The 22,963-nt window shown below is 34.9% G+C and overlaps 1 protein-coding gene across 4 annotated transcripts in view; it reads right to left on the reverse strand.

Moving 5' to 3' along the window:
- Positions 1–22,184, reverse strand: part of sec24d (SEC24 homolog D, COPII coat complex component) — a 34,633-nt gene extending 12,449 nt beyond the window's left edge. For 2 of the 4 annotated variants that reach the window (XM_073835619.1, XM_073835618.1), the window contains exons 1-15: positions 22,037–22,184; positions 21,722–21,824; positions 21,501–21,643; positions 21,169–21,417; positions 19,253–19,407; positions 19,055–19,166; positions 18,830–18,957; positions 13,824–13,962; positions 13,577–13,692; positions 10,480–10,604; positions 7,048–7,239; positions 4,509–4,602; positions 1,857–1,973; positions 907–1,077; positions 703–799 (exon numbers count right to left, since the gene is read on the reverse strand). In XM_073835619.1, the coding sequence (XP_073691720.1) occupies positions 703–799; positions 907–1,077; positions 1,857–1,973; positions 4,509–4,602; positions 7,048–7,239; positions 10,480–10,604; positions 13,577–13,692; positions 13,824–13,962; positions 18,830–18,957; positions 19,055–19,166; positions 19,253–19,407; positions 21,169–21,417; positions 21,501–21,643; positions 21,722–21,824; positions 22,037–22,184 (2,089 nt within the window). Of the gene's footprint in view, positions 1–702; positions 800–906; positions 1,078–1,856; positions 1,974–4,508; positions 4,603–7,047; positions 7,240–10,479; positions 10,605–13,576; positions 13,693–13,823; positions 13,963–18,829; positions 18,958–19,054; positions 19,167–19,252; positions 19,408–21,168; positions 21,418–21,500; positions 21,647–21,721; positions 21,825–22,036 lie in introns of all 4 variants that reach the window. The other 2 variants (XM_073835617.1, XM_073835616.1) reach the window with 1 other exon arrangement.
- Between the last annotated feature and the right edge of the window lie 779 nt (positions 22,185–22,963).

Raw genomic sequence — 22,963 nt, forward strand, 5'->3', positions numbered from 1 at the left:
ACCAAAAGTAAAACGCGCACGCGCATTCAAAAGCAATTTTAATACCCCACGTTTAGAGAGCGACTCCCCAATGCGCGAAAATTATGCTACATAAATATCGAAGCTGTTATTAGTATGTGGGCTTTAATAAGTTGTGTAGTTGTCTATAGCTCTGTATCATGCTTGAAAGATTTCGGTCTCTGTTTGCACTTTGAACATTGAAAGGGACGGGTAGCCTACTTTGATTATGGCTGTATTTATTGTCTAAAAAGCTAAGAAAGAACTGAGAGAAGATTAACATCTTGTTCATGTACTCATATTATCATTCATTCTTGTCCCTTGCTTAAGGCGTAAAACAAATATATAAAAAAGGCTTTCAGAATCAGCCCATTTGCTTGTTAAACATCTGCAATCAAAATCGACTCAATATCGGTGCATTACTAAAAAAGAAATTGGGTGCTCCTAAATTTTTTTGCTACATAGTAAAAAAGTTAATTTCGAGCCCTGAATAAGATTTTTTTTCTTACCCCACTGGCAGATAATTTTGCTTGTTCTGAGGAAAAACTCACTTAATTTTGGCTTGTTTTTTTCTGAAAACAAGAATGTTTTTTTTACTCATCTATAAAATCTTACACGACTTAAGAGTTTTTTGATATTTTGGCTAAGTGTTCTTAGTATGTTTAACTTTACATATTGTAGTGTTTTCCTCAAGTTTGTTATTACCTGTGCCAGTACGGACACGCATGATGGCGTCGAATCCGATGGACTTCTCCACATCTTTCCTGAGGTCACTGAGAAACTGCTGACCATTCACCTCCATCTAAAAGGAAAGAAACGGAAGTTTGAGGTCTGACCACAAGAGGACAGTAAAACAAAAGAGTTCAGACCCTATTTTGCACTGTATTCACAGCATGTTTTATCATTTACCTGGAAGTTGCTGTACTTGTAGACGGAGCCGCCGGTATGTGAGGGCACATCGCCCATGGTGGCTACATCCACATACTGGTTGGGAAACAGGAAAAGGTCGACACAACAGCCCTGCGCCACACAGTCTTTAGCCAGCTGCTCATACACACCCCGCTGAGGCTGGAACAGAGTCTGACAACACATACACAAAACTCCATTCAGATTTTGGTGTTTGAAGCAATAAGGCCGTATCAGTATAAATTTGTAAAGCTACTTTAAAATAATGTGTATTTTGAAAAGCACTTACTGTAAAACATTCGACCTGGTTTATGAAAGGAAAATTAAGACTTTATGACCTTTTTAAGACAGTAAAGACAGTCTCCAAATCTAAAACAACACTTCAAGGTTTTACAATACATTAATTACATTTTACATAAAAAAATTGAATAGATCTGATGCCAACCATTGGACATTAAAAAAAAAAAAACATTGGACATGAAAAAAATCCCATGGCAAGGGATCAAGATACATTTACTTGAGAAGCAAAATTACAAGATAATTCTTGGTTTAATGCTAAACTGATCAAATTGAAATCAGTTTGTGGTTAAAATGAACAAATATCTGGATCATAAAACAACGTCATTCAAAGAAAAGAAAAAAACCTGACAAATATTTGTACTTGTTTTAAACAAGCTCAATTTTGTTTAATTTCACTAAAAACAAGAATTCACATCTGCAATATGCATCTTAAGCAAATGTTTATTAAAAAATATTTAAAAAAATATGCATTGTTTTGCAGTGCAAGCAACTTTCTATAAAGTCTTTATAAGGCCTTAAATTGTTTATAAGTTGATTTAAGACTTTTAGGGCCTTCATGCAAAAATATATAGCTGAGATTGGGAATTGGGAATCTTAAATACATTTAAATTACATTTGGGTAATTGCTAAATGTAATTAAATTAAATATTCACCTTCTCCTTCTCCGTACCCACTAGTTTTCTGTCATCTCTGTTTTTCAGTTTTCCTGGAGCCTCTGCTGTTGGGATGGAGGAGTGAAAGATGAAGAGCTTGCCACTGCATTCAGCTGCCTGAGTAGAGAAAAAGTTATATCACACAAATATAAAACCATAAAACAGAGATGGTTTATTCTGACAGGCCTGGATGTATTAAGAGTATTTGATTTAAAATATCTGATGAAGAGCAATGACCGAAAACTAGGTCACGGACTGAATGCGCCATTAAACACTTCTCAAACACTCAAAGACAAATATTATGAAACACCAGCGCTGTCGCCAGTAATGATAAGCAGGAACGTCATCCCAGTCCTGTGAATTCAAACAATGGCCCTAGAAACAACTGCATGTTTAGCAAACAAAGCCTGCTTGCAGTATTAAAGTGCACTTTCGTTGAACAACGTCAAAAACAACTAAAGGATGAGGCTAAATATGGACAGAGGTGTCAAGTAACGAAGTACAAATACTTCGTTACCTTACTTAAGTAGAAATTTTGGGTATCTATACTTTACTGGAGTAATTATTTTTCAGACGACTTTTTACTTCTACTCCTTACATTTTCACGCAATTATCTGTACTTTCTACTCCTTACATTTTAAAAATAGACTCGTTACTCCTATTTCTTTTTGGCTTGTTTTAATTCATGTCATCGTTAAAAAAAAACCCTATCCATAAATCGCGCCATCCACATAGAGTGAATTTGGTTGTGGTTGGATGAGAAGTATATACCATTCGGACACCCTATTGGTTTGTACACGATCCATCACACCTGCACGTGACATGACACAAATCACGTCACACTCCTGGCCATCGGGGAGAACCGTGACATTCCCGGTGGGCCGGTGGGGTAGTGGGCCGATCGCCGAAGAGAGGCAGACCTCCCGCATATTATGCGCTATTTTAAATGACATTCAAAACTGCAAATACCCCAAAAGTGTGAAGTGGCAGAATCAGTCACCCGCACAGCGCGATGCAAAGTGATAAATAGCGCAAGTTGAAGTTGCTTGACGCATTCAGATTTAACACAGGATGGTGTTAGGCAGTTAAAGGTTCTGTATCTGCTGGGCTGCTGAAAACAGCTGCATGAGGAGGTAAAGTGATAAACGTCAATACATAATTACTGTCATTTTGTTCTATTAAAAATTTCATAGTTTATTATTATGAATAATTTAAAAAAAAAACATAACCATTGTAATTTTATTCTTGTGACGTCATCTTACTATTACTAGTCAGTTAATATCTGGATTTTAAGCAATAATTTCTATCTTTTTAAATGTTAAGTTGTAATTCATTTTAATTGGAGTAAAATGTTAATTCAGTAAGAGACTGATTAAAGATAAATATCAGTGCCTTATATAAATGAGGTGTTTACTACAGATATTAAAGTTTTTAAAGGGACAGTTCACCCAAAAATAAAGATTGTCATCAACATCATGTAATTTCAATCCTGAACTTCTTTCTTCTGTGGAACATAAAGGAAGATTCTTTGAGAAATTCAAAAATTGTGTCTATAGAGTAGAAATCAAGGGTAAACAAATATGTTTGTTTACATTCTACAAAATAAAAGTAATTTTTACAGAATTTATTAGCAATAAAAGTCCCACATTCTAGCTCAAAATCAATGCTTTACTGCATGCATTTCTATGTGACAAAAATGCATTATTAATTTGATAAATTATTAATAAAAGTTGCATTTGAATTCAGTATCTAACATTATTTGATTCTGTCCTGTTTTATTCATTCATTTATTTACTTTAATTAAAGGCCCTATAATCCAACAAAACTCACGGGGGAACTTGTGGGCTGGAAGGGCTGGATTTGTCCATGGCCAAATTTTAACCCCAGTCCAGCCCTGCACTCCAGCAAGGATATAGCCAGTGTTAGGGTCATTACTCAAAAAAGATTACTTCTTATTTCTCTACTACTTGCTTATTTATCAAACGGGTGCTTTCTCTTCATCCTCTGCAAATGAAGCTATAGTAGGTAGTTTGATAGAAAGTCGTTTGAATAAATAAACGTTTGCGATTGACAACGCGATTGACAATGTTGCGATAACAATACTTATAGGCAGCAACTAATGATCATATCTTCCGCTCCAAGAAACACATGTTAATGCTCAGTACACATTTATGGTTCTTTAATGTATTTGCATTGTAATAAAATGCATTTATTTTCAATGGGCAAATATGCAGCTAAAACAGGTAGCCTAGTGCATTCCAAATTTTTCAACATTAACATTTTAATATAACATAGTCACTATGGCCTTTAGAAATGTTTTTTGGGGAGGTGGGGTAGTGCACAATATGCCCCTGTGGCGCGGCCTAAGCTTTTGTCCTCAATGGCATTTTTTTCCTTACATTACTTTTACTTTTTTACTTTAAGTAGTTTTGAAACCAGTACTTTAATACTTTTACTTGAGTAAAAAGCTTGAGTTGATACTTCAACTTCTACAAAAGTCTTTTTAAATCTTAGTATCTATACTTCCACTTGAGTAATGAATGTGAATACTTTTGACACCACTGAATATGGAAGTACAATTATAAAATGATTCTACAGATGGACTGATGTCATTGTTTGGTAAATAGTTTAGCCTCTTAGATTTGTTTTTACCTTTAGCGCCTCCACTCCAGCTTGGATGACTGGTGCGAAAACAGTCTCGCTTTCATTGGTGTCGGCAAACATGTCAGGGATTTGATCTAAAAGGCTACAGAAAATAATACACAAAGTCACATTAACAACAATAATAGAGAACCTTCATAAAGTTCTGAGTATAGATTAACTGATGTTAAATTTAATATGTATATCACTACTTGCATAATTAATTATTACTTAATTAGTTGTATTGTTTTAAAACAAGAACATGTCATATGTCAAAACCAGTCTTAAGTAGCATGGGCATATTTGTAGCAATAGCTGAAAATACATTGTATGGGTAAAGATTATCGATTTTGCTATTATGCCAAAAATTATTAGGATATTAAGTAAAGATATTTAGTACATTTCCTACCATAAATATATCAAAAATTACGTTTTGATTAGTAATGTGCATCGTTAAGAACTTCATTTGTACAACTTTACATATTTAGATTTTTTTGCACCCTCAGATTCCAGATTTTCAAATAGTTGTATCTCAGCCAAATATTGACTATCCTAACAAACCATACATCAATGGAAAGCTTATTTATTCAGCTGAAACTTGGACATATTTTAGAGTAGTCAATGTGCAGCTTGTATAGCAGTATAAATTTACTGTTCCCTGAAAATTACTCAACATACAGCCATTATTATCAAAATAGCTGGCAACAAATGTGAGAACACCCTAAGTCAATTTGTCCAAAATGTAAATATTTTGTGTTAGCACCATTGTTATCTGGCACTGCCTTAATCATCCTGGGCATGTAATTGACCAGAGCTGCGCAGGATGTTGCTGGGATCCTCTTCCACTCCTCACAGAGATGCTAGATGTAAGACGCTTGAGGATGCCCCACAGGTGCTTAATAGGGTTCAGGTCTGGAGACATACTTGGCCACCCATCACCTTCACCTTCAGATTCCTCAGCAAGGCAGTTGTCATCTTGGTGGTGTGTTTGGAATCGTTATCATGTTGGAAATCTGCCGTTCGGTCTAGTTTCTGGAGGGAAGGCATCATGTTCTGCTTCCGAATGTACAGTATATAATGGAATCCATGTTTCTCTCAATGAACTGCAGCTCTCCAGTACCAGCAGCACTCATGCAGCCCCAGACCATGATGCTACCACCACCATGCTTGACTGTAGGCAAGACACAGTTTTCCTGGTACTCCTCACCAGGGCATCGCCACACATACTGGACACCATCTGAGCCAAACAAGTTGATGTTACAGTCTCATCAAACCACAGGACATGGTTCCAGTAATTCATGCTCTTGGGTCAGGTTGTCTTCAGTAAACTGTTTGCGGGCTTTCTTGTGAGCCAGCTTCAGATGAGGCTTTCTTCTGGGACGACGCCTATGCAAACCGACTTGTTGCAGTGTGCGGCGTATGGTCTGAGCACTGACAAGCTGACCTTCTACTTTTGCAACCTTTAAAGCAATGCTGGCAGCACTCATGCATCTGTTTGCACCTGATGCACAGAACGAGTGCTCAACTTTGTTGATCGATCCTTGCAGGCCCTGTTCCGAATGGAACCCATCTTGGAAAACCTCTGTATGACCCTGACCACTGTAGTGTAACTACAGTGAACCTCTAATGGCCATGACCATCTTTGTGGAGAGCAACAATTCTAATTATTAAATCCTCAGAGAGTTCTTTGCCATCAGATGCCATGTTGAATTGGTCAGTATGAGAGAATTGTACTCAAAGCACAAAAATTTGAACTTCTCTAATACAAGATACACAACTTTGTATGGTCCTGTCAAGCAGACAAAAACATAAACATGATGAATAGGACATGTGGCTTTGCATGGTTAAACAACATACTGCTGTTATCACTTAGGGTGTGCTCACTTTTGTTGCCAGCTATTTTGACAATAATGGCAGTATGTTGAGTTATTTTCAGGGGACAGTAAATCTATACTGCTATACAAGCTGCACACTGACTACTCTAAAATATATCCAAGTTTCATTTCTATAGTATTGTCCCTAGAGAAGATTTACTAAAATGGTTGCTGAAATGTAAGAGGTGTACTCATGTTTGTGAGATCCTGTATATGCACTATGAATACTGTTGTAATAAGAATAACTATTACCAAAATCAGTTATGAAAGTGGAATGTTTCCAGACAGAATTGTTAGAAATTTCACACTTTAAATCTCTAATTTAATTAGACTTCAATTATAAAGTCAGTATGATTTGTGATTGTCTTTTATTCTCTATTTTGACATGTATATGAAGAACAAGATTTGATTTTGTAGATCAGGACTTTATTTGATTATTTTAGGTTTGTCATTTGCTAATAAAAAAAATAATTAAATGTGCACAGATAAATCTTTTCTTTTTTTGTTGTTGTATAAAACAATGCATTTACTTTATAAGTGGAGGATGAGTAAATGATGACCGAATTTTCATTTTTGGTTGAACTATCCCTTTAATAATAATTGTTGTTTTTGAATGGTGATTTTATGACTAATACCAAATATTATATATGATAACAGACAAATAGAAATGAACCTACTTGTTGATGACAGCTCGAGACTCCTGAAAGTTGACAAGGAATCCATCGAGAAGTGGTACAAACATCTCAGCCACATCAGAGACCACCATCATCTGCGGCTGGGCCAGAGCACTCTTCACGTTATAGAAGTGCAAGATCTTATTATAGGTGACAAAACCCACTTTCATGGCAGAAGTCTCTGCTCCCTCCTCTCTTCAAAAGACAAAGAGCATAAGGAAATTGAAGTTCAAGTCAACTAAAATGAATTTTTATAGCCTTATAGTTGCATTTAGCAAATTAGAGCTAGCCAATAATATTTTATATTTTGCAAACATACACAAAACAATTTAAGCAGTTGAGATATGCTATGGTAATTGAGTATACTTGCAGATGCAGATAGCAGGACACATACACAACAAGCCAAAAGTCTCTTCTACTCACCAAGCCTGTATTTATTTGATCTAAAGAACGGCAAAAGCAGTACAATTTTGAAATATTTTTACTATTTAAAAGAACTGTTTTCTGTTTAAATATATTTTAAAATGCAATTTATGCTTGGATTTCAACGCTGAATTTTTAGCATCATTACTCCAGTCACACGATCCTTCAGAAATCATTCTAATATTCTGATTTGCTGCTCAAAAAAAAAAAAAAAACATTTATTATTATGTTCCACGGTGAAACATTGAAACAGTGGCCACCACAGACATGCCCTTTAAAGAAAACTCAAGATCTTTACAATTTAACATCACTAAGGCCTTCAGATTAGACTGACCAAATATAATGCTGATATCATTAAATCTATAGGAGGAGTTTGTTACAGCATTAAACATGCCACTTCCAGTTGCTAGCAGGTGAATATGGGCATGTAGATGTCTTCAGGTCAGGAGTTTTGTTACACATGCAAAGTTTTGGGCAGATCGGACATTGTATGAAACATTGAAATTTGTCATGGACACACCCTCTACAGAAAAATCTAGATCTTCACAATTTAATGTCACAAATGCTTTAGATTAGACTGACCAAATTTGGTGTTGATCTGAATAAATCTCTAGGAGGAGTTCATTCAAGTATGACACCTGAAAATGGCAAAAATGACAAAATCTGTGGAGAAAATTCCAAATAGCAGACTTCCTGTTGGGTTTCAGATTTTGCTCCAAGAGACTTTTTTGTAGATATTAGTGTGTTACATGTGTGTGCCAATTTTCATATATGTATGTAAAGCCTAGCTCGAGGCGCACTCCATTGAATGTGTATAGGTGGTGCTATCGTCATTTTGCCACACACACTCACTCATATGAAACCCATATCAGTCGTAAATTTTCACCACTTCTCAGAGCTTAAAATGACACTATTTCACATTCAGTATTTCATCACTTTAAAGAAATGTGCATAATTCACCATCTAACATTTACCAGAGCACTGTGTAGTAACTGATAGTGGAGAGCTACATGTGCCAGTATAATACAAGCATTCCAGATTGATGTCTGTATCAGGGCTTGGTAGCTTTCTATGGCTACATTTATAAGATTGTAAAACATGGTGAGGGTTTGAATCAGTCCATATATGCCAAGTCTCTCATTAAGCTAGAGACCAACTCTCCAATACAAACCCTAACAGACCCCAACAGACTCAGGGTGTCCAATATGGTTTTCATTAACTGTGCGCAATCTAGCAAGCAAAGCCAGGAACAGAGGAGAGAAATCAGATATAATACAAGCTTATTTGGAGTGCACTACCGGACTGCTTTCACAGTGAGGTCAGATCCCAAACAAATAAGGACATACCCTTAGGAACCAGCCGAGGAGAGGTAAGGAGTTTACAAGGGCGAAAAAAGTCTGAAAAGTCCCTCAAAGGTGAATCAAAAGCTCACCTTTCAGCTGGCCGTCACCCAAAGAAACAGTATAATTGAAGCCATGTGTGCCATGAAACATTTAAATACTTGGAAATGTTGCAGAACTAGAGCCGCATTGAACCTCCTGACTTCCTTCAGGCAGACATTTTCAAATGATGAGATACTGGAATTGTTTCTTTCCCTAGTTTTTTTTCGTGCTTGTTCTCCCGTTACCATATTTGGCAGGGGATTGGGGCTCATTTTCAGCTGGATTTGTTCACATTCCCAGCTGATAGTAGCTGAGATGAACATGTGTTTGACCTGAGAGGTTCCGACAGAATACGGAGGGGTGGCTTCTGCCCAAGGCTTCAACTTTACTCCACAGATCCTTCTAGCCAAACACCTGGAGCTGGGCGTCAGTGTGTGGGATGGGGGATGAAAGCAATCCTAAATATATCTTTAGTCAAACTCAGATCTTAACAGTCTTTAACTGTCCGAACGTTAAAATGCTAACAGAATGATCTATTCCTTCAGCTAAATATCAGTCCAACAGTAAAGAGTCAACAGATGCGCAGAGGCCGCTGACAGGTCAAATGTTCACAATTTTACTAAATGCTTTATTTTTTACTTCACGTAATTTATTTATTAAGAATCATATAAAAATATAAATTAGATCAAAAATTATAATCATATAAAATGTAAAATATTAATTTAGTTTAATTTCAATGAACAACAATGTATTTTAATAGCTTTGTTTTAGTTTACAATAACCCTGGTGTTAAAAAAAACTTTAAAAGTAAACTAATAATAGCAAATGACACCTACAATATGTATATTTTTTGACAGATGCACATGGGACACTGACAGGTCAAATGTTCACAATTTACCTAAATGCTTAAAAATGTGTAATTTTTATTTTTTTACGTTTTTGTATAATTTATTTACTATAATCATATAAAAATATAAATTACATCAAAAATTATTATATAAAATGTATAAAAATTATGTCAAACAATTATGCAAACTGACAAAAAAAAAAAAAAACTTACTTACAAATTGTGACCAGTGTTATTTAGTATTATTTTAGTATTTATTATTTCTATAATATTATAGTTTTTATTAATATTTTAAATTAGCTTTTATTTTTAAATCTTCCATTTTGTCTTGTGCTATTTTTATTTATTTTATTTAAATTTTTAGGATTAACATTTAGGTTGAATTTATTTTATTGCATTTTATTGCATTTTTTAGCTAAATATACCAGGACAATAAATAACTGTATTGCATCTTTTTTTAGCAATACATTTTTAAATTTAACTTTTAGGTTGAATTTATTTTATTCCTTTTTGTAATGGCTTTAATTTTAGTTAATGATAACCCTGGTGGTAAAAAAAACTTTAAAAGTAAAGAGATCGATGACATTTGCAATACATTTTTTCCCTAAACATATATTTTAACCTGAAATCTTGATGTTAAATAGAAAAAAAAGAAAGAAAGTGCATATCTACAATTAAAATCCGAGTGCAACAAAGAAACAAAATGCTATTATGCAGAACAATAGTGATTTATCATTTTTCTCTGCCTCATTTTCAACATGTAAACATTATCGCTCATCTTACTTTGGAAGTCGGTCCAGCAATGTCTTCAGTTCCTCGCATATTAGTTTGACAAGTCCACTTTTTATGTTGTTGTAGGAGACATCGATCATGAAGATGTAGGCAGGAGGATTAGGAGGTTTATTATTCTTAAAGACAGAAAAGAACATCACAGAATTAATTATGGCAGTTCATGAACTTCAAAGCGTGCTATTTTTGCTTGTTCTTCACAGACTTTGTATACATATTAGCCACTGTGGCAGAGAATGCATATAAGGTTTGCAAACATGTAAAAGCACATCATATGCATGAGTAAGTTTTTTCTTCTTATGTAAAGAAAAGCAAAGACGAACATATTACAGTCTTTCAAACCACAACACTGTGAGCAGTAGGATCACGATAAAGACTCCTTGATTTTACTTCCAACAAGGAGTATGCAGTAGATATCAGCTGTGATGATTTTATTAGGCACTGCGGGAGTTGATCCTCAAATATAGCTAAACATCTGTGAGAAATAGGAGCCCAGATAGAAGATTATGGTGTCAGGCTGAGATGAGGAACCCAGGCACAGACTTGGGCCAAAAATGTGTCATGGATCTCTTTAGTCTTATAACTGAATAGAAATCAAGGTAATTTGAGGTTACAGTCTGATTTTCTCTCTGACCCTTGAGAATGTATTACACAAAGCTTCAAGTTTCAAAAAAATATATAGTTTTAAAGGAATAGTTCACCCAAATTGTCTTTTTTTGTAAATGTACTCTCCTCAAGCCATCCATGATGTGGGTGAATTTGTTTCTTCAGGAGATTTGGAGAAATGTAGCATTACATCACTTACTCACCAAAGGATCCTTTGCAGTGAATAGGTGCTGTCAGAATGACCAGAGTCCAAACAGCTGATAAAAACATTACAATAATCCACACCACTTTAGTACATCAATTAATGTCTCACGACACATGAAAAATCTGCATGTTTATAAGAAACAAATCCATCAAAACATTTTTAACTTCAGAATTTCTTACTTTTTCCAAGTCCATAATCCATATTAATGCTTCCTCCAGCGAAAAAGTGCATCCCCTTTTGCTGTCTCACAATAAAAATGCACCCACATATTTGTTTAGAACTATTTTAGACTATTTTTGCTTGTAAACAGTGCTTGATCTGTGCATATTTCTCTCCTAATTCAGAAGAGATGACTTTTTCACTGGAGGAAGCATATTATGATTTGTTTCTTACAAACACAGCTTTGTTTCACAGGATGTTAATTGATGAACTGGAGTGGTGTGGATTATTGCGATGTTTTTATCAGCTGTTTGGACTCTCATTCTGAAGGCACCCATTCACTGTAGAGGATCCATTGGTGAGCAATATTCTTTAAATCTGATGAAGAAACAAACTCATCTACATCTTGGAGTAAATTTTCATTTTTGGGTGAACTGTTCCATTAATATTACATGTTGCCTTCTTGCGTATCAGCTAATGTTTGCTGCTTTAGTAATAGTTGTGTATGAGTCCCTCAGTTGTCCACAGTGTGAAAATATGGATCTTAAAATGCCATATCCACTTGTAGGAAAAGGTCAAAAAAGATGCTGGAAAACCAAAGAATGTGCATTACCTGGAGAACTTTGCATACAGAACAATGGGCAGTTTAACTGCTCAGAACAAACAAGGGACTCATGAACAACTATCACAACACATAAAGAAGTTGTAGATCACCCAGGTAATGACAAACGCATGTGCAAACTTTTGAACCAGGTAATTTTAGTAAATTTGTCTGTTATATTGTTTTTTTTAAATAGTTTTTCAGGGCAATGTTAAAGGGATAGTTCACCCAAAAATGAAAATTTGAAGTTTATCTGCTTACCCCCAGTGTATCCAAGATGTAGGTGACTTTGTTTCTTCAGTAGAACACAAACCAATATTTTTAACTCAAACCGTTGCAGTCTGTCAGTCATATAAATGGCAGTCAATGGGACCCATGGCTTTGAGAGTCAAAAAAACATACACAGACAAAACCAAATTAAAGCCTGCGGCTCGCGACGATACATCGAGATCTTAACACTCAAAACAATCGGTCTGTGCAAGACACTTAACAGTATTTATATAATTTTTTTAACTCTGATCCACTACAACGTCCAATCTGATGATCAAAATAGTAATTATACTGATTGTTGCAACCGATTAAAAACTAAATGATTAAGTTTGCTTGCACAAACTCATCTGTGAGTGTTGACTTTTCACCAACTCCCAACTTTTGAGCCTACTTGACTGAAGTTATGGTTGCTTGCTCTTTGTCGTGCACGTGTTGTGAATGTGCTCAGGGCGGTTGGACATTGCGGTGGATCAGAGGTTAAAAAAAAAAAACTATATAAATACTATTCAGTTTCTTGCACAGACCATTGTTTCGCGTGTTAAGACCTCAATGTATCTTCACAAGCAGCAGGGTTTATTTGGTTTTGTCTGTTTTTTTGACTCTCAAAGCCGTGGGTCCCATTGACTGCCATTATATGACTGACAGACTGCAACGGTTGAAAAGTTGAAAATCTTTCTTTGTGTTCTACTGTAGAAACAAAGTCACCTAGATATTGGATGCCTTGGGGGTAAGCAGATACACATCCGATTTTCATTTTGGGGTGAATTATCCCTTTAATGCATTTTGCAGATTCTGCAAGGTGTATGCAAACATTTGACTTTAGTATAAAAATATTAGTATTAAGTATAAAATGTTTCAATCAAATTGCAAAATATAAATTTTATGTATCTTGAAAAAAGAAAGTCATCTTTAAGCTGACCTGCTTGCAGAATAAAAAAAGTAACTGAATTGAAACTTGCCTCTGTATAGTCAAATAAAGAGTCTTTTTTGCTCTACTCTGTGCATAAATTGTTTATTATCAAGATTTACGTGTATATGCCTGAAATAAAATATGCAATGTGGCTGCCAAGAAAGAAACCTTTCTCAGCTGCTTCCTGGGGCAGGTTGACCCCGTTAAAACAAAACACACAGTCTTAATAATCCACATACTCTCTACCCATTACATTTCTAGAGTGAAATTTTGTTAGTGAAGGACTTAAATAAATGAATCAAATATAATCTATTAATATTTTTTAAACAACTTCTGTTACCTTGCAGTAATCCAGTGTGGCAATGTACTCATATGAGCCCAAAGACAGCTCTGGTCTCTCGTACATATCCATTCTTCTCCCCATATGGTCCAAATGCTGGAAATACTGCACTGGAACTGGAAAGGTAGTGAAAAAACATTTTTAGAAACACTTTTTTTAGCTATGATTGCACAGACAAATAACCCTTACCCATAATGCTGTGTGTAAAAAGTTAAGGACTCAGCAGTCTCAACAGTATAGTACCAACCTTCATTAACGCAGCTGCAGAAGCCACACTGGTAGCGTCGTCCTCCATCGATAAACTGCATGTAAGGACACATGTAGGCCTTACAGCGGTTGCAGCGGATTGGTCCAGCCTCACCGTGATTAACAATGTACAGTGGAGTCTATAGAGATCAGAATGAGAATGAAAAATAAGACCTATATACAGCCTTAAAGGAGTAGTTAACTTCCAGATAAAAAAATTACAGATAATGTACACACCCCCTTGTCATCTAAGATGTTCATGTCTTTTTTTTCTTCAGTCGTAAAGACTTAGTTTTTTTAAAGGAAATCCTTTCAGTATTTCTCTCCATATTGTGGATATGTATGGCCCCAAGTTTGAACTTCCAAAATGCAGTTTAAATGCAGCTTCAAAGAGCTCTAAACAGTCCCAACCGGGGAAGAAGGGTCTTATCTAGTGAAACGATCATTATTTTGCATGCACTCCAGTTCAAAACAGGGTATATTGAAAAACTTCCACCTCGTTTTCTTCTTCAACTTTTAAAATTGTCCTACATTTTTTTTGTAAAGGGCATTTGATCATCTTTGTATGTTCACGTTGTAAACACTGGGTCGGTACTTCTGCAGCAATGTAGGACAATTTTGAAGTTGGGTAAGAAAACGAAATGGGAGTTTTTCGACACCCTAACTGTTTTAAACTGGAAAAAAAACTTAAATGTTTTCCTCAAGAAAAATAATTTCTTTACGACTGAAAAAAGACGTAAACATCTTGGATGACAAGGGGGAGAGAAAATTATCTGTAATTTTTTTGTTCTGGAAGTGAACTACTCCTTTAAAATATTTACTATAACATATATCATGAGGTTTTTATATGCTTATATACAGTTGCACATACTCTACCCTTTAAAGGTTTGGCATTAGCATGATTTGTTTGTTTGTTTATTTTGATAAATTAATACTTTTATTCAGCAAAGTTCCATTCAATTGAACAAAATTGGCAACACTGCAAATAAATGTGGCTTTAAACTTTATATTATATTTATATTATATCCTGAAAAAAATGATGATGAAAATATTGAGCAGCACAAATGGAAAATTCAGCTTTGTATCACATGAATATATTACCTTTTTAAATACATTAAAATAGAACACAGTCATTTTAAATTGTAATAACATTTCACAATTATTATATTTTTTATATTTTATATTTTAAATAAATGCAGTCTTTGTGAGCACAAAAGACTTTATTCAGAAACATTAAAAATTACAGACATTAAAAATGAATAAATAAAAATCTGTAGTTTTAAATATTATGGTAATGCTTTATTTTACAGCCTCTTTACTAATTGAATATTAGTATGCATCTGACTAGAATATTAGCCTTTTATTAAGACTAGTTAAGCACATATTAATGCCTTATTCTTTGTGGTTACTTTTTTACAAAGATACAATAAAAAGTAAACAGATATTAACATGGAAATAAATGTAAGCCAAGTTTTCATTAAGCTTAGAAACTGTTGCTGAACAATGCTGTTGCTTTACCATTTTAATAAGATGCCACTGCAAAATCTGAGCTATTAGAGATGATGAGTGGTAACACTTTAGATTAGAGAATGCATATCCAGTATTAACTACCAGTTTTTCTTCAATAAACTCTTAAATTCCTAGCTATTAGGCAGGGTTAGGTAATCTAGAATATGGTAATGCATTAATATGTGCTTTATAAGCACTAATTAACAGCCCATATGCTATATGCATGCTAATAAGCAACTATTTAACAGTAAATAGTGTTCCCTAAACAGAAGTGTTATCCGATGAGCTTTTATTAAGTTCAAAGTAGCAAAGGATTATGAATGAATTTATTGACTTTGGCTCATAGATGCTGGAATTTGATGTCACATAGTTCAAAATCAAAACTGACTGCAGTGTATTGGGCCTCAAATATGAACCAATTTCCTAATTTATTTGAGAGTACAATAAACTATTCCTCTGACACGATCCTTGGAGACTGATTCTAAACGAACAAGCCTCTCGTGAGAATACTTTCTTTTAACATTTCCTAAAAAGGCTGTGAAGCATAAGGATGAAGAGTAAAGCAATGAGAGTCTCCAGAGTTAAACAAGTCTTGAAAGCATCAAAACCACTATTAAACTACTGACACAATAAACTGAGGGGACACCCATGAATTAGGATTTGAACATGTTTCAAAGGCAGTAGTTTCCAAAGATGACTCTATGACATGGACATCAACAAATAACAGTTCATTCACTCAGCTTCATCTGCTTCAGCTCTCAAATCTTATTAGATCTTATATGATACTGTATGAATGTGCATTTGAAGATTTACTATGCAAAACTGTGGTATGGTTTCAGTCACATAAAATACTATTGTACATTCATTGATTGATTGATTGATTTGAAAAAAACTGTACTTGCATATAATATTAATGACATAAAAGGTCACTTGTGTACTTAAAGAGAAAAGAAATTACATTAAATTATATTTTAGTTTACTAGAAATGCTTGTCAATATATTCAGCAGTACACTATAACCATATTTCAAGCACTATAGTAATAATTATGAAATAAATATAAATATGTATTTAAGTCCTACACAAGAAGTAGGTAAAAAGCACTCAACTAATTTTTAATTTTTCATTTAATTGGATTAAGTTTCCAACAACACTACATTGAATTCACACTTAAAGGGATAGTTATCCCAAAAATGAAAATTTGATGTTCATCTGCTTAGCCCCAGGGCATCCAAGATGTAGGTGACTTTGTTTCCTCAGAAAAACACAAACGAAGATTTTTAACAAAAACCGGTGCAGTCTGCCAGCCATAAAATGGATGTGGATGGGCACCAAACCTTTAAAAGTAAACAAAAACATGCACAGACAAATCCAAATTACACCCTGCGACTCGTGACGACACTAAATGATTGGTTTTTGTGAGAAACTGAACAGTATTTATATCATTTTTTACCTTTGATACACAGCCACGTCCATCTGTCCTGAGCACGAGCTTATCATCCGGATCGTGACATGTGTATGTGCTCTGGCGTAGAATACGCAAACGCCGTAAGGGGAAATCAGTGAAAAGTCCCGGATGAGTTTGCGCAAGCAAACGTGATCTTTTAGCTTTAAATCGGTTTGAACAATCAGGATAAGCACAAGTAATTACCATTTTGAATAGCCGCTGTGCCCACAATCTCTGTGCTCTATGTAAACAATGAGTGTTGTATACATGCGACAGATCGCTTCCGGCGTTTGCGTATTCTACGCCAGAGCGCGTTCACATGTCACGAGCCGGATGCTAAACTCGTGCTCAGGACAGATGGACGTGGCTGTGTATCAAAGGTAAAAAATTATATAAATACTGTTCAGTTTCTCACAAAAACCGATCGTTTAGTGTCTTAGGACATTAATGTATCGCCACGAGCCGCAGGGTGTAATTTGGATTTGTCTGTGCATGTTTTTGTTTACTTTTAAAGGTTTGGTGCCCATCCACTCATATTATTTGGCTGGCAGACTGCACCGGTTTTCGTTAAAAATCTTCGTTTGTGTTCTGCTGAGGAAACAAAGCACCTACATCTTGGATGCCCTGGGGGTAAGCAGATAAACATCAAATTTTCATTTTTGGGTGAACTATCCCTTTAAGTACATTCTTTTAAAGTGTATTATTTTCATAAGCACTCTTTTTAAAAGTATTTTGAAAGCGCAGTACTTAAGTGTAACATATGAAGTTTTACAGCAATAAACTTAAAAATACTTTCCCAAGACTTGGTTTTGTACATTTTAATCTAATGCAAAAATTCCTAAACATCATTTTAAAAAAGTCACTTATATCTAGGGTTGCAAAGGGCTGGAAAATGTCTGAAAACTTTTTCCAACCCTACTTATATTATAGCAATATATTATAGCCAGGGGTGCACATAAGGTTCTCATAAGAGTACCTGGAGATTTAATTTGATCCTCACAGTACACATAGTATGAAAAAAAACTATTTAATAGTGATAATAATATAATTTTATTTTATTTTTTTTATAAAATAAAAAAATATACATCATATGAAAGCTCAATAAATAATCTTTCTATTGATGTATGGTTTGTTAGGATAGGACAATATTTGGCCGAGATACATCTATTTGAAAATCTGAAATCTAAGGGTGCAAAAAATCAAAATACTGAGAAAATCACCTTTAAAGTTGTCCAAATTAAGTTCTTAGCAATGCATATTACTAATCAAAAATTACATTTTGATAGGTTTACAGTAGGAATTTTACAAAAAAATCTTCATGGAACATGATTTTTACTTAATTTCCTAATGATTTTTGACATAAAAGAAAAATCAATAATTTTGACCCATACAATGTATTTTTGGCTATTGCTACAAATATACCCCAGCGACTTAAGACTGGTTTTGTGGTCCAGGGTCACAAATAATAAACAAAATAATAAAGGGTGGTCATACTACTGTGTTTAAAAATAAAAGGGAGTATTAAATAAAAATCTGAAAAAACTAAAAATTAAATTAAAATATTTACTTTTTTATGTGAAGTTTCCTCATTTTCAAACCTAAATTAGAAAGCTTTTATTTTGGCAGGTTGTCGGCAAGTAAGTATAAGCTCCTGCCGGGTTTAGCACTGCTGATTAAAGAGCATTCACTGAAGAGCGTCAGTGAATGAAATGCCAGGTTTTTCACACTGCACTTTGAAAACGGCAGCAAATTATACTTTCAGTTTGAATAGAAATCTTATACATTACAGTTTGTCAATCTAAAATGGTAATTGTGCATTAACAGCTGTCAACCATGTTGGATACGCAAATGCACACTCTGAACTTATTTACAGAGTGTATTTTCATATTTTGGTCACTCATTGCGGACCGGCAGACCACTTATTTGCACCCCTGATTATAGCATATAGCATTAATTTGTAAATCATGCATTATAAATGAATAAATGTAAAAATAAACCTAGTACACAAACTCAAGCATGAAGGACAGCAAAAAAATCTGAAAATGCCACATACCTCATTTTTGGGCACAGTGGCAAAGGGCTTGAGAATGGCTGCCAGAGGCACTTTGCACTGCTTTGCAAGGTCAGCAGTGCAAGGAAAGGAATATGTTGTGCACCGCATGAACCTTGGGCTGGCGTTCCCTTAAAATGCCAAAAAAAACAAATCTTTATTATATTACACAAATGCACTTGTATTCTAATATTAGGAGTGAAGTGCAAAGACAGTTCCCATGCTCACCTTGATCCTGCACTGTAAAATCTGTGGTGACCAGTGGAGGCACCTGACCCCTGATGTTCGTGACATACACCTGGCCTCCTCTCTTAGCCTGGTCATCCTCAATCATTTGCGTCTGCAACAGACAAGTCAGTGTACCTTGAAATGTGCACAAATTTAAATGCTTTTACATTGTAAAGTAGCATTTTTGTATGTTGTTACCGTGCTTGGAATAGAGTCAGGGTCCAGTTTCTTCTGAGGAGGGCCTGCCATTTGTGCTGGACCTCCAGGAAAGCCTCCAGGGAAAGCGCCTGACTGTGGCCCTGCCATCTGTGGTCCTGCCATTTGTGCACCATAAGGGCCAGCAATCGGGCTCCCTTCAGATCAGAAACAAAAAGTAATGGTTATTTCGGATAGTCAACAAAGCCTCTAAAAATACTGAGTAGAGGTGAGGTGTGTAATTTCTGCACCACAAACGCAAGTGAAAAAATTACGACAAGTTTTTTTAAACATAACTCACCAATCATCTGCTTTAGGTCAGATAAAAAACCAAACCGAACCAAAATCACACAACTAGTTGAACTATTGTTGCTGTCCGCCTCTCTCATAAAACAGTGGCTACCCAGTAAAGCTTAAACAAAATGTTTTTTAGTCTCCGTAATTGTATTGAATGTGTGCTTGTAGAATACCTCAAATCTAAAGTTTATTTTAAGGTAAGCTTTTTGAAGCTTTACATTTTAAGTTTAAGTTTAAGTTAAGATACTATAATCTAAATTAAATAAAAGACGGATTAATTGTACTTAAAAAGAGACACTTTTATGACTGTTTCTAAACACATTTTAAACAGCATTATTGCAATATATTATTACAGTTTGAAAGAGCTGGTTTCTATTTAAATACATTTTAAAATGTAATTTATTCCTGTGACACAACGCTGAATTTTCACTAGCCATTATTTCAGTCTTCAGTGTCACATGATTCAGAAATCATTTTAATATGTGGATTTGCTGCCTCAGAAACAAACTGCTTAATTATTTATGTGGAAACATGATACACAACAAAAAGAAAGACTCAGCAAAGACATTAAATTAATCAAAGTGACAGTAATGATATTTATGTTACAAATGACTTCTATTTCAAATAAACAGTTTTTTTCTTCATCCAAACAAAATAAAAACCTAAAATATATATATAGCAAATGTTCAACAAAAATATCATGCAACTGTTTTCAACATTGATAATTATAAATGTTTCTTGAACACTAACACGGCATACTAGAATGATTTCCACAGGATCATGTGACAATGAAGAGTTGAGTAATAATTCAGAAAATTCAGCTTTAAATCACATGAATAAATTACATTTTAATATATATTCAAATAGAAAATAGTTATTTTTAACTGTAATAATATATAAAAAAAATTGCTGTTTTTACAGTGACTGAATGAATGCAGCCTTGGCGAGCACAAGAGACTCCTTGCAAAAAGTTTTCAGAATCTTAATTATTCTGAACTTTTGGAAGTGTTTTGGAAGATTGTCAAAAATGACACACTTCACATTTAAATACAAGCTCTTAAACTACACTACAAGTTAAAAAATGTTGAACAGTAAGATTTTTATATTTTTTTTTAAAGAAGTCTCTTCTGCTTACCAAGCCTGGATTTATTATTTTTAAATATGCTTAAAATGACTTTTACTTCTATTTGAATACATTTTAAAATGTAATTTATGCTTCTGATTTCAAAGCTGAATTTTTAGCATCGTTACTCCAGTCACATGATCCTTCGGAAATCATTCTAATATTCTAATTTGCAGCTCAAAAAACATTTATTAATAAAACATTTATCTTGAACAGCAAATCAACATATTACAATGATTTCTGAAGGATCATGTGACACTGAAGACTGTAATGATGCAGAAAATGTAGGTTTAATCAAAGGAATAAATTACATTTTAAAATATATTCAAATCGAAAGCTGTTATATTAAATAGTAAAAATATTTCACAATATTACTGCCTTTGTTGTATTTTGAATCAAAAAAATGCAGGCTGGGTGAGCAGAAAATAATTCTTTTAAAAATATCTTACATACGTTAGTGTATCTCTTAATCATTTGTGCAAAGTTTCCTAGTTTTTACCTGGTTGCTGTGGGTAGCCTTGGGGTCCCAGCTGTGGTTGGTTGACGCCTGGTCCAGGTGGGCCAGACATTCCCATTGGTGGACCTGCCATAGGACCCATCGTGGCCATTGGTGGAGGAGATCCAAGTGAGGACGGCTGTGGTCCTGGTGGAGAAAGGGGTGGATGTCCCATTGCTGGTGGTGGTGATGTTTGATATTGTGGTGCTGCTGAGCTGGAAGGAGACTGCGGTCCCTGCATGGGCCTTTGCCCTAAAGATAACGGTGCAGAAGTATAAAACAACGATCTAAAAGTAAATTCACTTTAAAAGAACACAAAATGGCATCTAACATACCATATCCTCCAATGTTCATGGCACTCATTTGATTGCTCAGCTGTTGAGTTGGAGGCGGGACTTGTGCCATGCTATGAAAAGCACCTTGAGGAGGTTGCCCATAAGGAGACATGGAAGGAGCTGAAGCAACAGGAGGAGGGAAACTGCTGGAAGCAGAAAAAAATGATATTATTAAGAGTTGCAATTTCAACAATGTTTGAACACATTGAACTAGTATTCACCTGTGGGGATGGGCCCCGTTCTGCTGAATGTTAGCACCATACTGGCTGGATACTGGTGGTGGAGGCATCCCAGAAGGAGATGAAGCAGGAGGCTTGAGCACACCTGGAAAAACAGCAATCATGTGAGAAGATAAATCTGTGACAAAATTAATTTTGGTTTGTAAACTAGAGTATGCAGGGACAGCTGAAACTGTAATGAAAAGCTTAATTTTGGATAGACCCTGTTTATTTATTTAAGCTGAGGCGCAAGGCAAAGGGACAAGATGAAACTTGACAGTTTTAGAAAAGAACTCAACAAAAGATTATTCACTTTACCTGTCGGAGGGGCGGAATAACCCTGTGGTGGAGATCCATAGCCATAATGCGACTGAGGTGGGGGGTTCCCAAAACCAGTAGAGTATCCCCCCATTCCAGCCTGGGCCTGGGAGTATGGAGGGGCGGCAACATAACCTTGCTGACTCATCCTAATGTTATACCTCTTTCATTCCAGTCCGGGACAAAAAAAGGTGACCTGGAATAGAAGAAAGGGGGTGAATTAAAACTACTTTATATGTGTGATGTTCCACATGTTTCCATCAAACTTTGTTCATTTTGCAGGTTTAAAAAAGAAATACTCATGCACTTTTAATTCTGAAGTAATGAAACTGCCTTAACACAGTTGTGCCAACTGTGGGAAAAGAAGTACACTTTAGCACCTTCTAATTATAGAAAAAATATACCTTAATGTGAACTGAATTCCAGGCGAAAAAAGGACACTTTAAAGTGCTCTACTTGTAGTACACTTGAACCCAGTAGTGTATGAAAGGAGGGTTGAAGTGTACTACAAGTGCTAAATACATTTTTAATACAGAGATAGTATGTTAAAAGCACATTTTAGTTCATATTCTGTTCATAAGTACACTTAGATGTTCTTAAGATTACAAAAGTAGTGCGTGAAAATAGAGCACTTTAAATACATTATGGAAGTGCCCTTTTTTCGCCTGGGATATCATGCTTTCAGGCACTTAATTGAATTTTAATTGGAATTAAATGAAAATGTATTATAGTTTAAATTTCTATCAAATGCAATTAACTGAACATTAGAGTGCTTTCTGCCCCACTTAAGTAGGACTTTAGTACATCTTCATGAGTAACTTTATAATTACTTCTGTTGTCTTTGAAAAATGGTTAAAGTGTACAGTACTGAATCTACTGACAAGCATTTATTGTCAACTAAATTATACTTTTATGTTATTTCTTTTA

This window comes from Garra rufa, chromosome 3 (assembly GCF_049309525.1).
Source record: "Garra rufa chromosome 3, GarRuf1.0, whole genome shotgun sequence".
NCBI lineage: Eukaryota > Metazoa > Chordata > Actinopteri > Cypriniformes > Cyprinidae > Garra > Garra rufa.